This window comes from Quercus suber, unplaced genomic scaffold, assembly GCF_002906115.3.
Source record: "Quercus suber isolate HL8 unplaced genomic scaffold, Cork oak 2.0 scaffold_267, whole genome shotgun sequence".
Classification (NCBI taxonomy): Eukaryota; Viridiplantae; Streptophyta; class Magnoliopsida; order Fagales; family Fagaceae; genus Quercus; species Quercus suber.
This window is the reverse complement of record NW_027069723.1, coordinates 730,460-748,371: the sequence shown is the minus strand read 5'-3', so window position 1 is coordinate 748,371 and position 17,912 is coordinate 730,460. Positions and strand designations below refer to the sequence as shown.

The window sequence follows — 17,912 nt, the reverse complement described above, 5'->3', positions numbered from 1 at the left end:
TTCCTATCTCTGCTCTCCCTTTATTTATGTACCTTTTCCCCTCTTTTGATCTATCTTTCATCCTCCTTGAAGCTCTGACTCAAATAGCTCTCTTGAGCTATTTATCTCTTGTAATGACCGATTGGTTAGACACATGGTGACTTTTTTTTAAAAAAAAAAATTATAACTTAGCCATCTAATTATCCAACTCATCTAATTGCAAAAACAGGACTGCTTAGTTTGTTCACTCCCTTGGTTAGTCTATAAGGGAATCTATTTTGAAAACAATATATTTTGTTATTGTAAGTAATGACAATAGAGTGAAATAGTACATCTATTATACGAATTACAAACCTCAATGGGTGGAGTGTCAATTTAAAACTGGGGGAACATCCCTAAAATTTTCCAAACCTCTAGGGCGGTTGCTGTAATTTACCCAAAATATTAATATTGTGTTTGAATTGAAAAATAATGACTCTTTGCTTCCATTTCTCTTGCAAACATTTTACAACCAAGCATTCGTGCTTGTCTGCAATCCTTGCACATTTCACATATTTAGATCTCTTTGGAAAAATCTTGATTAAAATTTCAAAATTGAGTTCTGCCTAAATAACTGGGCATGCCAGGTTGAAGAAGGTTTAATTATAGAATCCAAGTGCTTCAGTCACCCTACATACCAGGTTCTACATGATAGAATTTAGTTCCAGACAATCAGACTTAAAGAGAGTAACCTTGCCAGCCCTCATTTAAAATTTTCTGCTGCATCCTTTATCCTTTCTAAAGAACAATTAATAGACAACATAATACATAGAGGCAACAATACATCCAAAAACAAAAACAAACTATCCTAATTGAAAGATTAAATTGGTAGAACAAAAGACAATACCACAATGTTTCTTCCATCAAGGACTAGATTTGCACCAGTATCAACACCAGTTTGGATCAATTTGCATATGTTTCCTTTACCTGTCAACAATTAAGAATGTTGCAGAATATGAAATTATAAATAAGACACATTTAAATGTGGAATGAGAAATGCTCAAAGTGCTTCCACTTCTGCATCCAAAATAACAAATATGCCTCATGCAAAGCACACAATGTCATGAAAATTTATGATTATTGAATTATAAGAGAAAATTACTGCCACATCAACAACTCTCTTTATGATTTTAATGCTGCTAAATTGGTCAAGGGTTAATAATATGCATCCACCTGCTTGCTAATCACTGGGCCAAGGTCTGCATCTGGTTCTGTTCCAGCATTTACTTTAATTGCTTTGGCATGCTCCACTAGTTTATCTTCCCTGGAAAATAATGAAGTCTTCTTACAACAAACCACTTACACCATGCCATATGATCTCTATCAACTAACTGAATCCAAGAAGCATCATAATCAAATCAATCTAAACATATGTAAGAAACTTACTTATAACTAAATTTTATTCTTTCAAAAAAAAAAAAAAAAACATATGTTAGAAACATAAATTTACTTTTACCTATTTCATTTAGGTGCACAATATACATTAACCATAGGCCCACTAAAGAGGGGTAATAACCTATGCCAGGGGTGTAAAACTAGAGAGACTTTTACCACATAAGCTAGACAGCACAGGACGTTGAGTAGGCTTCAATTACTTGTTACACAAGAAAGGGCATTTGGAAGGTAAAGTAGCATAAGAAAGTGGCTTTCTTTGGGTGGATAGCTGCCGTTGGGAAGAATCTCACTATTGATAATTTGAAAACTTGAGGGAAGATCAATGTAAATTAGTGCTATATGTGTACAAACAGTTAATTGGTGGATCGTGTATTACTCCCTTGTTCTTTTTCCAGGGGGATGCGGTCTCTAGTTTTGTCTTTGTTTAGCTTTACGTGGTTTATGCCTAAGACAGCTCTGGAATTGTAGGTTTATTTCTGTGAAGGGTCCTTCAGTCAGTATAGGAGTATTGGAATGAAAGACAACCCCTTAATGCCTCATGGTTATCTTTAGAGAGAGGCAGATTGAGACTAGAACATCCAACTGAGTTGAACTTTTCCTGCCTAAACAAAAGTCTTTATTCTTGAGACTGCTTTGTGAGTGGACATGGATTTCTTTTCATTCATTGTATGTGTGTGTGTGTGTGTGTGTGTGTGTGTGTGTGTGTGTGAGAGAGAGAGAGAGAGAGAGAGAGAGAAGCAAGAGAAATAATAAAATGTTTGACAGGGTCGAGCTTTCCTTGCCTAAACAGAAGTTTTGACTCTTTTTTGATAAGTTTATGAGTCAAAAGGGATTTCTAAACATTGCCAAGAGTCTTGTGTGGCTCAGTGGCACTGGTTGTTCTCTCCAATGAGGAGAACTTGGGTTCAAATCCTTCCTCCCCCACTTGTTGCTAGCCAAAAAAAAAAAATTCACTCCTTGTGGGACATTTTAGAGAACCGCAATTTTAGATCTTGATTTTTTGGTGTCTCTCATGTATACTACCCAATACCCATGAACTTTGTAATGCCCTCCAAACTATTTTCAATAAAACTACTATTACATTTTAAAATTATTCAAATAATAAATAGAGATCCTCATTGTGGGTTCCTTAAATGGAATAGGACGTGATATGATTAGTCACAATAGAATGAAACACCTTCCTGAGAAAGAGAGATACACATTGCTCAAAGTTACAAAGTTTGGATTCAACAAATACGAACTCAAAAAACACAAAGATAAGCAAGGGAGCAAAGCAGAATACCATGGATTTAAGCCTCCAACAAAAACAACCGTGCTAAGTGCCATGCACTTTTGTCCTGCAGCACCGAAACCAGCAGCAACTAGTGCATTTAAAGTAGCATCCATGCTTGCATCAGGCATGACAACTGCATGATTTTTTGCTCCAACATTGGACTGAAGACAACAGTCAGCCAGCTAATTTTCATTGACTTCAACTACTGCATTAATAAAACAGCAACCACAATGCTCGAGAAACTGCAGGCTTGTTACCAAAGCATATGCATGAATAGTAGTACCTGGATACGCTTCCCTTTTGCTGATGCTCTTGCATATACGCAAGTGCCCGCCTTTGAACAAAACATAAATAACTGATCAACAATCTGAAGTAAAAGACTTATGGTATGACCAACAACAATGTCAAGAATCTAGATTACCAGCCTAAAACAACCATGTTGCTCATTGTCAGATATGCATAAAACAAATGACATACTGTTTTATCAAAGAAGAAAGAACAAAAAAACTCCAAATAGAGGTAACAAATTGCAACTTGTATCATTGTCAACACTAAGGAATAACTTACCACATTTGGACCAACAAATGAGATAGCTTTAACATCATCATCATCACAAATAGCATTAACAATTTCCTGTCCCAAGTCAATGTGAAGTAAGTGAAAAACTAAAAAATGAGAGAAAAAGAAGAAAAAAACGATTTGTGATAAGGCAGATAGCATCATAAAAGCATCAAAATCAAACAATTTTGGTTGAGCACGAAGATAAAAACATGTTCATCATAAGGCATAGTAGACCAAACAGAAATAGACAACTTTGTAATGTATTCAATTGGAAAAACTGATGGCTTTAATGTAAATATCAATTACATATACCCATACTCAAGGAAGGTATTAATGGAGTGAACAAAATCTGATAAACAATTATCAGAAGCCTTACGTTGCTGCCATGAACTATATTTAAGACACCATTAGGCAAACCAGCCTCTACAGCCAACTCTGCAAGCATTACAGCAGCCCCTGGAAAAGTATACACAAACACACACCAAGTAGGTCATTAAGCACAAATGTGTGCATATTAATGTCATTTGCATGCACAGTGAATGAGCCAGTAAGTCCAATTCTTAAGACTATAAGCATTAGAATCAAATGCTTTCTAGACTGCTTGTAGCTTTGTCTATGTACATGTACCATTTACTTGGGTAGCTTTACTTTCATTTTTTACAATGACTATTTACTTACCAAGATAAAAGCATTAGAATCTCAAAAGACCTCTATTTTCTGGTCATTGGAAGCACAAAATCTTTTCCTAATGGGAAAGGAAATTTATAAGAAATGAACAAATTACAAAAACAGAAACTGACAATTTACCTACCACAGAAAAATTAAAAGTTAAATACATACATACATTCATATTATAAATGCTGAGCAATCCACATGTTTGATGAAATGTAATCAACACAATTTCAATCCACATAGACTGAAATTTATCTTTGGATTTCCTATTGGTTACATATATTAGGTATCAGGTTTTTCACTTTCTTTTAGGTCTTTAATTGGATGCCTCTTGTGTGGATGTTAAGAAAAATCCATAACATACAGTGAATTCAGGAAAAATTTAAAACAACATACTTCAAATCCCCTTTTGACAAATAAGATGTCATATTAAGGGACATAATATATCCTTTTCAATGTCTGGTGCATGAAAGGATTGGAGTTTGGATATGATTTCCTTTTTCTTTTTTTCAACCTCCTTGCCTCTTCCCTTTGTTAAATAATAGGAACTCTAAGAATAATGGGCAGAAGAGGACCCTATCCTTTCAGGATTGACCAACACCACCCATCTACTTCACCTACCACTGCCACTTGTTAACATCAAAATCTAGACCTATCTCCATCACTACCAATTTAAACCCATAGATCATCTCCACCAACAGCACTATTGCTTCCTTCATAACCACCATCATCCACAACCAAACAAATCAATTTAAATGCCATGCTGTCAACCCCTCACCTCTGCAGCTCCAAATCTAGCTCAGTTTCACCACAAGTCCATCCACACACCATTCCTGGCCAACTACAAAAAAAGATCAGTGGTAGAAGGCAAGATCAATGGCAAGATCCCCAACAGTGAAGTCACCATGGTAGAAGGCAAGATCAAAGTTCAAGATCCATGGCATTACTTATCCCTTCTCTCTATTGGGATGTTCAGCAAAGTATAACTTCCCTCCCCTTGTTTTATATGGTTTTTATAATATATAGTAAGTGCAAGGCTACATATGTCCAATATTTGGTTCACACCAACACCACAAAATGGATAATTTATAAACTATCAGCCCTCTTATCCCAAGCACCAAACACATCACGAAGCAATCCTCCTCAAGATAGGTGTTTTTTTTACATGTTGTCATTTGAGACCAAAGAAGAGAGCTATTAATCCCTTGTACTCTACTATTTAGAGCATAATAATAATGAGGAGCAAAAGTTCTATGATCTCATATATTACAATACTAGGAAGGATTTGACAATCACCTGGATCCTTCTCTGATGGCTTCAGAATGAATGTATTGCCACATGTAACTGCCAAAGGAAACATCTGCACAAGAAAAAAAAAAGGTAGGGAGGAGATTCCAATTGGTCCATTGAAACCCATGAAAAATTTATTGAACCTTTCTTTAGTTCTTCATCTTTTTTGGAGGGGGAAGGGGGATAAGAAATGAAAGTATTAAAAGGGAACATATCCCAAGTACACAATATGCATATGGAAACACCCCCAAAAAGAAATAAAATGAAGAACTACAGCTTAAGACCTGAAATTAAGAACATCTATAAATGAGGAGAAAACAATCCATGGAATACCTCATAATCCAAATAAAGTTTGAAATGCAATAAAAATACTAAAAATTAACTATGACGCAGAACAATGGCCGTATTGAATTACTAATAAGTAATAACGTTCTTAACTCCATCTTGACGACAAATTTGTTGCAATTCTTTGAAGGGGTAATTAGATTAAAAAATAAAATAATAAAAAATACTTGACCTTGATTTCAAATTAATCCATGAAGTTGCAATTACAATTTATAGTTTCAAAATCAACGCACACTGGACTTTTATTTTATCTAACAATGGCTAGCTTCCTTTATTTTTACTTTATGTGAGTAAGCTATTTTGTGAGACTTTTAGGTGCTGAAACATTACCTGTAATTCATATGGAGGAATTTTGGTATCTTCCTTTTTTTTAAACATATATATTACAAGATTTTTTTCACTAAAGGAGATTTTTCACACAAAAGATTGTGAATCAAACTACTCCTAAAGAATTAGGACCTCAAACTCAAAAGATCTAAAAACTCTAAACAAGAATACGAACGGATGCTACCCTAGGTAGTCATTGATTCATAGTAACATCTCAACGTGGACTGTTTAATAACATGATTAGGGTATTTGACACCATCAAACGTTCTATTATTTTGCTCCCACCAAATTCTCCATATTACACATAAAGGAACAGCCTTCCATATCTTTGAACTCCTATGACATTGAAATCTTCCATGCCAGCAACCCAGTATCACCATTTTCGGCCTAATTGGATACGCCATATAATGCAAACACAAAAGACTAAATATCTTGTGCCACTGAACAAAAAAGAAGAAGGTAATTAACTAACTCCTCATTGTTCTGACACATACAACACAAATCAACAACAAACACACATCATCTCTGTATATTATCCACCATTAAAATTTTATCCAATGTTATCCATTCAAGAATCTTTCGAGATACCTTAGACTCCATATGTTCCTCCAAGGGAAGTGAGCCCCTCTAGAACCCCTCAGTATCTCATGGGGTAATAGAGGCCAACTAAAGATTCAACTAAAAATTTTGAAACAACAGGATAAAAAATAATGCAATTGAAACTTCAGATTTGTGAACTGTGAAGGTCCCTCATAGCTGCAGTTGGTGGTGGAGGAAACTTAAGAGCTTGCCAAGGCCTTTTATAAGGTTTGAAGGAGGTAAAACTCTCATATTTCTCTCTGGCATGATTGGTAGTATCCTTTAGGGGTGCTATAGACCATATTTGGACATGTTCACATGGGATGGTATGTGATGCATAAAGTAGTATGGAAGTCAATGTGCCTAGTGTGATCATTACAGTGATTGGTGTTAGAACTTAGAAGCCATTGATGTCTAATGATTTATTTAATTTGAGAGTATGCTTCCTCGAGTTGGGATTGGAGGGAGGGATAAACCTATTTAAGTTCCAGCTAAATCAAGAGAGTACACAACTGCTGAAACTTGGAATGAAATTAAAGTCAAGTTTTAGAAGTAAATTGGTGGAAATTGATCTAGTTCTTAGCTGCAACTCCAAGACCTGCCTTTACAAATTGATTGGCTTTTAGGAATAGATTGAATACCTGCAACAGGTTACTCAAATGGAGCCACAAAGGTGACCCTCTCCATATTTATATTGTTAGGGTTGTGTGGAAAGCAGGGACCATCTGTTCTTTAGGTATGGGTTTTCTAAGACAATCTAGGAGGAGGTGATGAAGAGGTGTTTGATAAGGAAGCCTGAGGTTGAGTGGTCCAGCTTGGTGGATTGGAATCTACATAATATTATTAATATATATATAAAGGGGAAAGTAAGAAGGAAATTATATGCAAATTAGTATAGGGGCTGTTGTATACCATGTGTTATTGTCAACACAATGCTAGGACTTGGGAGGTCAAGTACTGAGTAGTTGCTAAAGGGCAGTTCAAGAACTCTATAAGGAACACGGTGCTATGCTGTTATTGGGGGATTCATCTCTGCACTAAGCAAGTAATAACACCTCCATTTTGTAGCGGAGAGATCCATTTATTTTGTGGGTGTAAAGTACTTACTTAGATTTGTGATGCAGAGGTTTTTGACTGCATCTGCAGCAATCACTTTGTGTTTTTGAGCATGTAGGCTGTTTATAGTCAGGGTGTGTTTCTTACCGTTAGTGATTGGTGAAGCCTGAGCATTAAGTTCTACCTAGGTATCTGGATGATGTACAGCTTTTGCTAAATGATTTGTGAACCTTTGTTTGGTATGAATAATTCATCAAAAAAAAAAAAAAACTTTAGGATTTAATTTGGAACTAATGTCAAACTCTAGGGTTTATTATGTTTACCCCTCTTTTTATTGTTTTTTTTTTGTCAGTGAGACCAATCACAAGTTCAAAGTATATTTCTCCAGCTCTTATGTTATAAGCATAATGCCATTCCTAAGCAGTTGAAGAAGCCTGATTAACTCACAAAAGTCTTTCTTCTCCCCAAAAAAAAAAAAAAAAACTCACAAAAGTCTTCGTGCACCTGACAAAATCCAACAATAAAGAGAACATACCAACCCCCCCCCCCCCACCCCCTTTTTTTCTCTTTCTTTTGTTTAAGATATAAAATATATATTTAAAAAAAATAATAATAAAAATAAAAAAAATAAAAAAAAGAAGAAGAAGAAGAAGAGAGAAAAGCACACTAAAAATAATATTAGATAAATAACTGTCCCAACATGATTTAAACAACAAACTTGTTCTCTAAATGGCAACATGAGTGATATACATAACTGCATTCATAAGCAGAAAAAGAGCACACAGCCTAGACCAAAAACTACCACGTAGAACCAAAGAGCAAATAAATAGTGAAAACAGAAGTATAGTGAGCTTACCCATAAAGGAATCATAGCCGGAAAGTCAAAGGGGCAAATCCCAGCACAAACACCAAGTGGCTCTCTAATGCTGTAGGTGTCAATACCATTAGATACATTGGAAACAAATTCCCCCATTTGAAGGGTTGCCAATCCACAAGCATGTTCCACCTCCTCTATGAATGATAATCAAAAACCTTATAAGAGCATAACCAACACCTATTGAGCTTTTAAAGACCACAAAGAGACTAACCTAGCCCACGTAACACATCACCATATGCATCCTTTAACGTCTTTCCATGCTCAGCAGTAATATTCATAGCAAGCTTATCCTAGAAAAAAGATTGGTAAGATAAATATTAACTAATAACAGATCAACAAAAAAGTCGTAAATTGACTTGAGTCAAACAAAGAAGTCCCGATCACTAACAATGTCTCTGCGAATTAGCTCTTGGAACTTGAACATGATGCGCTGACGAGTCGCAATGGGTGTGTTTCTCCACAATGGAAAAGCCCGTTTTGCTGCAAATACTGCAGCTTTGAATTCCTCATTTGTAGTTAAAGGAACTTGAGAAATAACTTGTTGTGTTGCCTATCAATTAGGGAAAAAAGAAAATTTATTATTGACTTAAAATTGATACAAATACTGGAAAAATAGCTTTTAAAAGCATATATTACACTTACAGGGTTCAAAACATCAACAGATACAAATGATTGTGAATCGACAAATCTACCTCCAATGAGATTGGGAACCCTCTGATATACATTACAAGAAAAAGAATACAGTAAGAAAAACCCCCAATGAAAAGAAAGGCCAGGGAGAGGGCGGGGGGGAATAGAGAAAGAAAGAGAGCAGACAGAGCAATTCAGGAGGCATTAACAGAAATAGATTATTTCCATTTTCTTTTTAACGGTTTCCTCTCCTCCAAGTAGTAAGGATAAGACTTCTTGAGCAGAGTAACATCAAAGCTTACTGGAGGGTTGCGCTGCCTCCAAGATGGCTCAGTAACTGCTAGATAATTGTTTCTGACAGCAGACTTCTGTGGTCTCAGTGACTTGAAGTTCCTCACTGCAACATAAGCATGCCATCTTCCACTGTAAGTAAACTGACACACTTTTTCTTTTTTAAATAAATTTTTGCTATAGGTTGTACATATACTTACTGATTTGCAGAGAATTTCTAAGGGCTTCAACTGAAAAGAGGGCAAAAAATTGATTGTTACTCTCTCAGACTAATCATCTTATAAACAACAGAGTTACAATGTTACTTAAATAATGCCCTCTGAAGAAACCAAAAGGGAAAAGGGAAAAAAGTTCCATTTTTAATTCTAACAATTCTGAACTCATATGGCCATAAGCAGTCATTTTTTCTTTTTCAGAGTGTTCATCATCGTGAACACAATGATCTTTTATATCAATAAAATTCTTATTACCTATTCAAAAAAAAAAAAAAAAACAGTTAAAGTTTAACCTGAATTCCAAAACCATCCAACAATTGACGAAGGCAACAATCCTCAATACTATAGACAGCCAGAACTTCCTCATTTGGAAATGAAACTCCCAAGCATAACCAAAGAGCATGAAGAGATTCAGCAATTAAAAAAACAGAATCATATAGCCTTTGGGGCAGCTCTCTGACCTGGGAATGGCAATTAGTAATTGGCCAAATATGATGATATCTCCTGATGTTGAATAAAGGTGCCTAATTATGCTTGTAATTACCATATTTATTAAAGGAGCTTACCCATGTAGTTATAAGTAATAATTTATATCAAGCCCACTGTCATTTAATTCATTAACGTCAATTGAACACAAGAAAAGGGAGGAATGGAAGGAAAAAAAAAACAAGGTAATAGTGGATCCAACAGCTATTGGCTAACCCTGTAAAGGCTCAGGAACCTATTTTGTCACTTAATCAGCTGGCCTCCTGGATAATAAATAATTATAAATTCAATACACATAAGACAAACATAATGAAGCTCCATTCTAGAAATAGGCAAGCATTAGTCCTGAGATTCATAAGAATATGTAGCAACCATGCTCTACAGGGACCATATATCAGGCCAAACATTTTTGATAAGTAAAGAATGTGTTCAAAAAAGCGCATAAAGGGGTGCAACCCTAGTACATCGGGATGATAGTGGAAATTATTGTTTAATCATTAACATATCTGCAGTGAGCATTAAAAAGAACCCATACCTTTTTGAATTATCCTTAGCAGTACTCAGCATCAAGATTATTAAATTTTATCAGAAGAATATGTCAAAACATACTCCAATATATTGTACCTAGGAAATGAGGGTACCACAATGACCACATTACATGCATTCCCTATGATATTAACAAATTAACCAACCTATCTATTGAAAAGATCTGATAGCTTCACTGGAGGAAAATAACAAGGGCAATACCTAAACCTAGGTTTGAATTCCAATTCTAAAATCTCTGCATGCATGTTAGGGAAGGAAACAAAAAAATTAACACTTAATTTCAATTCAGTAGGACTTATATAGTGTAAGATGGCTCAAAAGAAAGGAGAGCTTAACAAAATTTGGTTCTTTAATTAAGCCTAGGTGAAAATGATGATTTAGAGAAATGAGGTAATTACAGAAAAAAAGAAAAAAAAAAGAAAAAAAAAAGGGTCAAAGAAAGAGTGCTTGAGGACATGCAACTTCAAACAAAGACCACACCTGTCATGTTTCCTTGTCGGAGCTTAGCTTTGACATTGTACACATGCTTTGGAGTTGATAAAAGATCTGGATTGTTTTGCCTCAGTCTCTTTAGAATTTGGCGAGGTTTCAATCCAGCTTCTGTCATTTCTTTAATTAGCACAATTTCTCTCTCTGTAAAGCGACGAGCAGAGGGATGCTCTGAGATGTCCTTTATGGGTTCATGGTTGTGTGTTCCGTTTTTTATGGTAAGGATCCACAAGCCATCATCCTTCTTGCCCACAGCTTCAAAAGGACAATTTGTAAGCCGAGAACCAGTTTTTCTTCGACGAGTACGTTCAGCAGATGATTCATCAGCAGGTTTCCGCCTGTTACGATAAACACCTCCTCTGTCACAGCCAAGGACAACCACCCTATCCCTCTTAGACTGCTTAATGGTAACCACATATCCCTGGGACACGGCAAATTCCCCAACATGTTGGATAAGTTCTTCACGATCCACAAATGTTCCAGGTGGAGGTGGAAGCATCTGTGGGAATTCATTCAGTTCTGTGCAGCTTTCAATGTCCATCATCAATAATCACAAGAGAGAGCCTGCATTATGACTTGATCATCACCTTACATCTAATTTTCTTCATATCGTATACCAAACTTAAGAGCACAAAGGCTCCACTTAGCATAAAGAAAAGTAATTTTAGGAATTACCATTAAATATATATGCTGCAAAAAAATTTATCACTTGTTGTATCTGCAGATAAGATACATCATGTCTGGTTGAGAACAAAACCAAAAACCCATTCTTCTATTAGAAATTTTCAGAAGTGAAGTACTGTTATCACCTCTCACATCTATTGAATCTCATATCATTGTAAAACTACTTTCATAAGGCCCTTAATGCATGAATCCAGAAAAAGATTAACAAAAACACCTCATACAACAGCACCGATATCCTCCTCTGCTGGCATTTCACTTTCAGTTGAAACAAAAGAGGTCATACCCTATAAAGTCCCCTGTCAAAAAAGGGAGTTGATATAGATTATACAAATTTCAAACAATCCAAGATATAAATATGCGTAATGCGCATAGCCACAATTTTATCCAGTCCTTTTGGAATAAGTATAAACCAACATTTTGTGCCATTACATGCCTTTCAAAAATTTACATCAGACACACAGTGCATGCACGCACGCATGCACACACAAAAGATACACCAGCACACACACATACACACGCACACTATCTAGCATTTTTTCTCCCTATTACAGAATCCTCAGAATTTGAAAGCATCACCATGTACCACTTTTGCATGTACCTTTTCTCCTAATCACCAACAATATAGCATCTCATACATATATTATACACAGCAGCAGTTAATTAAGGGATGTGTGTAAATAATATTCATATGAACAACAAAACTATGAACCATAACTTAGCACGCTACTCTTGTGTGAGAGGTTATAACCATTACCATTTCATCCACTAATAATAGTTTATCAAATTTATTAAGACTACAATATGCTGCTAGATATTAACCTGCTCACTTCCTTTACCAGTCACAAAATTAGAAGTTAAAGTAATCCCTTCATAATGGCAATTGATGAATGTCATGATTTCAATTTTCAGACAAGAAGACTCAACTCTCAGGTGTCCAAAATCCAATTTGCTAATTTAAATTTGAAAATGAGGTTATACTACTTCATTCAAAAATAGTGCACAATCAAATGTATTTTCCCCTTATACACAAATTTAAATTAAAAATGTTATGATTAACTGACTTGATGGTTTATATACCAGTGCTTTGGAATACACTTGATGTAGTACATGAAAGATACATCACGATTCAATCTAAACTGATAATACAGGTGCTTTTTGCTACAATAGTTACTAATGATTGTCAAACAAAGTTGAAAGAGAAAGTTCAATTTACCCTAAAAGGTAAGGTCCCATTTATTTCCTCCAAGGAAGCTATCTAGTGACAGAAAAGGCGAATTATGGCATTAAACAAGCCTGGAAGAAAACATTTCCTATAAACGAAAAGGACGGAAAGTATCTATCATGTTCATCCAATGTAAAGAGAAGCACTTGTAAAACTGAAGTTTTCACTTTGATGTGATGGGATTAAACAAGATTATTTCCACGCCTACTAAAGCATGTCCCGTAGGCTTACCATCTAAACTAAGTGGCAAACCACCTTAATCTTTTCTATAAAATTTAGATAAAACAAAAAATTATGCAAGAAAACTTCAGGTATAAGGAGAGAACAGGCCTAAATTTATTATTGTCTTAAATTTTCTCTTTTGACTGCAATAGTCATCATTGATTGCTTTAGCTCACTGTCACATTCTGCAATTTATTCCATGAAAAACTTCCATTTGCCACAAAAATTAGAGCCTAACCCATGTGTGTTTTTTCAATCATAACCAAACAAAAATCTCAGAATCAAGTTTTTAGTTTCATTTCTTTCCTACAATTCCTCAGCCACCAAACATAGGATTAAAAGTAAAACAAAAATAACTAATAAGCCTTAAATTAATCCACCAAAAAAAAAAAAAAAAAAAATTTATATGAGGACCCCATTTAGAGTCATAAACATCAAAATGATGGAACAAACATTTCCCACACTTTACTTTACAAAACAAGTATATCAATTTTCTCTTCCATATATTTTCCCACACTTTCTATGAAACCAAACAGAGTGGAGAGAGAGAGAGAGAGAGAGAAATTCCTACCGGCGACGGCGATCGGCCGGAGTTCGGTTACGTGTAGGTCCTTGAGTGGAAAGAGTAGTGAGAGGTTTGTGAACGGAATTTGTAAATGCAATGCAACTGACTTGTTGAGTTGAATGAGTGAAGTCGTTGTTTGGCGTTACATGATAGAGTGGAATTTTAGACCTACGTGGAATGCGTTAAAAAAGAGTTTTAATGTTTAAGCAAACGTGGTAATATAATTACTATGTAACAGCTAATGGATAAGCCGTGCAAATGCAATGCACCGGAATGTTTAAAATATGATTTTTTTTTCTTTTATTATTTTTTTTAAATATGAAATTTGATTTTTATTATTATTAGTAATGAGTATCCGTTAGGTTTTTTTTAACTATATGGAACTATCTATAAACTATAATTATATTTTTTTTTGGAGAGATTTTCAATCTATTAGGTCCGCCCTTGATGATAGCTCTTTATCATCAGATCAAGACACCAATCAGTTTTTGGTGTAGGCGGAGATTGAACCCTAGATCTCTTATACAACCATCAGAGACTTTACCAATTGAGCTAATTGGAACCCAAAACTATAATTATAATATTAGGCTTGAAAATAGAATAAAATTTAGAAGCAATATATAATGGAATTATGATTTATAAAATTGTAAGATCTCAAGAGCTCTTTGTCAAAATATAATAAGATAAATCAAGTGGGTTCTAGTTGACTCAACTAGTAAAATCTTTGGAACAGATGCTATAAATTGAAACTTTTTTGTTTGATAATAAAAAGTTATCAATCAAGAGCGGACGCCATACTTTTAAATTCTAATACTCTCATTTCTTATAATAAATAACACATTTTTTATTATCTTAAACCATGGGATATTATACAATACTTTGGGATACTTTGGGAATATAATAGATTTGTTTGGATACAACTTATTGTTGCTGAAAATTGATTATTGCTAAAAATATTGTAGCAAAATAATTTTTAAATATATGAATAGTACTGTGGGACTGATTTTTAATATTTTTTAATGCGTGAACAATGTATACACAGTGCGTGAACAGTGCATACACTGTTCATGGACAGTAAATATTGTCACTCAAAGTCAACAAATGCGGGCAAAAAAAAAAAAAGAAAAAAAAAAGGAGAAAACGCAGTTTGAAAACGCAGACGCCGGATTAATTGCTATCCAAATCCACACAATAATGTCGTACTCCCTCCTTTCATATGATAGTTAACATACTAATTAAATTCATAGTGAGATTTACTATTTTTCTAAGAGGAGAAAATATAATATTATTCATTGTATAACTTTCTTTAAATTAGTTATTAGTTCATGCAATAGTTGGAAACTAAGGTAGGGACTGCTTTGAAATTAGTGAGAATTTTGTTGGTATTTATTAGTAATAAAAAGCTATGCATGATTTCCCTAAAAGAAAAAAGAGTCATCAAATCTTTAAAAGAAATTTGAAAAGGATATGTCTAATTGAGGTTTTGCTAAAACGCATCTTAAAGTAGGTTAGTAGAAAAAAGAAAAAGAAAAAGAAAAAGTAACACCCTATAATTGAAAAATAATAACGAAACCTATAATATCAATATGGCACTGTCATAGTATCATAAATTTAAATTCAGTTTACCGTGCACATGAGATTCCACTCCCAACTATGATTGACAAGTGCATAATAGTATGAGAGAGAGAGAGAGAGCCCTCTAAGCATGCACATAGTATATGCGATGGGAATAGTTTTATAATGTCTAACCCTAATCTCTACACACAATCTACATTCGTGTTCATAATTTTTTTTAATATAAAAAGGAAATTTAAAATAAAAGAATTAAAAATTAAAATTCTTCACAAGTTAGATTTAAAAAATAATAATAAAAATAAATAAATAAAAACTAAACAAAACAAAACAATATAAGAATGCTAACTAAAAAATAAAATAAAAGAGAGAGAGATCCCTCGTTTGCTCTAGTGTCCTCTTAATCTTAAATACATATTAGAGTTTTATTTATTTATTTATTTATTATTATTATTTAACAATAGATGGTTTAGATGAGGAAAAAAACCCAAAGATGTCAAATATGGACTATGGACACCTTTAGTATATACCTATAGATAAATTTTATCAAATTTAGGTGGGTTTATATACATTAATACGTTCACATGACTCCTTAAATAACTTAAAATATTTGGATTCTGAAGCAAATTTGCAATTCAACTTACTATCTTTAGAGTTTTGTTTTTCATTTTTCATTTTTTACATCAATAGTTAGGAGTAAGGGAATTTGAGACCTAGCCATCTTAGTTGGAAACATCAAAAATTGCTAGTTAAGTTAAACTACAGGATTCTTGACAATTTTATAATTGTTCATAAATCACTTTTTTTTTTTTTTTCTTTTTCACACTTTTATCCCCACCTGCATAGAATGGATATTTTTTACAATTTGGACAAGTTTATTGAGTTTGCCAAGCTAGAAGTCTAGAGAGCATTACAACTAAAGACTCGGTCGCTCACTAAACAGAGGATCACTAGCTACTTTATGACTATGCTTTGAAGCTTCCTCTAGAACTCTAAGGGAGTGTGGTACCTTGAACTATGAATCCCACTTCTATTTATAAGGAGGACCTTTTGATGAGTTTTGGACGAGCATGGAACTCTCCAAACTAATTGGCTTGGATTTCAATTTCAAAATTTATCTAATTAAGAGTATCAATTAATTTTCTACAAAGGGTAATTTTATAAATATTATATAGGAATAATTTAAAATTACCCACCTAAGATTATGCTCAATTTTATGTTGTTTATATCATTTGAATGAGTTAAAGGGTGCCTCTATTTATAGCAGTTTCTTAGGATGCATCCTACTTTATTAGATCAATCTATTTGAAGCTAGGTGATTAATTTTGATTGGCCCACAATTAAATAAGGTGACAAGTTGTGATTGATATATGATACGAGTGACGTCAATGATGGTCCCATGTAAAAGTGATGTACTAATTAAAATCTACCATCTCATATGTTGTGAAAAAGGTTGTCAACAAAATTTGTTGTGTACGTAGCATTTACAAACATCACTGTAAATGATTATCAATTTGGTCATATAGTTTGCTTGTAGATGATTAAATAGTTAAACTTTAAAGGCACCTAAAACAAATATAAGTGGTCACTAAACCTTTAATTAGGAAAGGTTTAAGCTTTTAAATGCAAGTAATAATGACATGATGAGTTGTGCCTAACCATTAACAATCATTTATAAAATTCTTATAAAATTATATCATAAGTTAAAGAAAATAACGTTAGAATTTCCGGCCTTAGTAATGAGTCCAATAGGTTTAAAATAGCTATTATAATTATTAAAAAAAAAAAATGCAAAGATCAAATGTGTATGTTTCAATGTCCATTGAATTAAATTATCCTTTGTTTGGAGCCTACAAAGAGTAAATTGGGTTAGATTAAAGTGAATGTGGATGTTACTTGGCTGAAAGATGGGAAGGCAATTTTGATTGTGGCATCTTATAACCATATGGAAAAATAATATTTGTATTGAGATTCAATAGGTATAAATCTCTCTTCGAGAATTAGATGTGGACAAAGCATAGGCTGTGAGGAAGGTTATCGAATTGGCAACCCAAACGAATTTTGAAAAGGTGAGCATTGAAGAGTGATGCTGCTTAGATCATTAATTTACCGTAAACCTTAAAAAGAAAATATAAAATAAAAAAATTAACCATTCAAGAGATTCAATTTCTAATTAAAAATAAGGAAGGGTCGGATTAATAGGCGTCCTTAGGACATTTGTTAATAAACAATTTTAGAAAAATTTTGATATTATTTTTATGCGAAATATAAAAAAATTGTAAAAAAAAAAAATCAGTTACTTTTTTCTTTTTCCTCAAAAAATTCCTAAATATATATATATATTTTTTTTTTTTTTTTAACTTTTCCCAATAAATAAACAATTAAGAGTAGTGCGAAGAAAGTTTTTAACACAAAAAACATATAAAAATGACAATAGAGTATTGAAGATGGATTTTCACTCATTAATAATACTAATAAAAGAGTTATTTTTTTCCATAACGTAGGACAAAAGTTAACAGCATCCTAAATAGCATTCTGTGGGGCCAGAAAATCGGGTAGCCTTGGCCCACTCCAAGCCAGGCCCAAATGGCCCACGC

General features: G+C 33.8%; 1 protein-coding gene across 1 annotated transcript in view; it reads right to left on the bottom strand.

Annotated features, from left to right (window-relative positions):
• The window catches only part of LOC112015070 (methylmalonate-semialdehyde dehydrogenase [acylating], mitochondrial), a 16,337-nt gene extending 2,438 nt beyond the window's left edge, over positions 1-13,899 (bottom strand). Inside the window, exons 1-16 of the mRNA XM_065781457.1 lie at positions 13,750-13,899; positions 11,726-12,030; positions 11,042-11,614; positions 9,515-9,544; positions 9,326-9,420; positions 9,036-9,107; positions 8,782-8,943; positions 8,605-8,683; positions 8,373-8,527; positions 5,216-5,279; positions 3,624-3,703; positions 3,254-3,319; positions 2,970-3,020; positions 2,696-2,847; positions 1,180-1,282; positions 866-952 (exon numbers count right to left, since the gene is read on the bottom strand). Coding sequence (XP_065637529.1) covers positions 866-952; positions 1,180-1,282; positions 2,696-2,847; positions 2,970-3,020; positions 3,254-3,319; positions 3,624-3,703; positions 5,216-5,279; positions 8,373-8,527; positions 8,605-8,683; positions 8,782-8,943; positions 9,036-9,107; positions 9,326-9,420; positions 9,515-9,544; positions 11,042-11,594 — 1,749 coding nt within the window. The 5' untranslated portion in view covers positions 11,595-11,614; positions 11,726-12,030; positions 13,750-13,899. The remainder of the gene's footprint in view (positions 1-865; positions 953-1,179; positions 1,283-2,695; positions 2,848-2,969; positions 3,021-3,253; positions 3,320-3,623; positions 3,704-5,215; positions 5,280-8,372; positions 8,528-8,604; positions 8,684-8,781; positions 8,944-9,035; positions 9,108-9,325; positions 9,421-9,514; positions 9,545-11,041; positions 11,615-11,725; positions 12,031-13,749) is intronic.
• Positions 13,900-17,912: the final 4,013 nt, after the last annotated feature.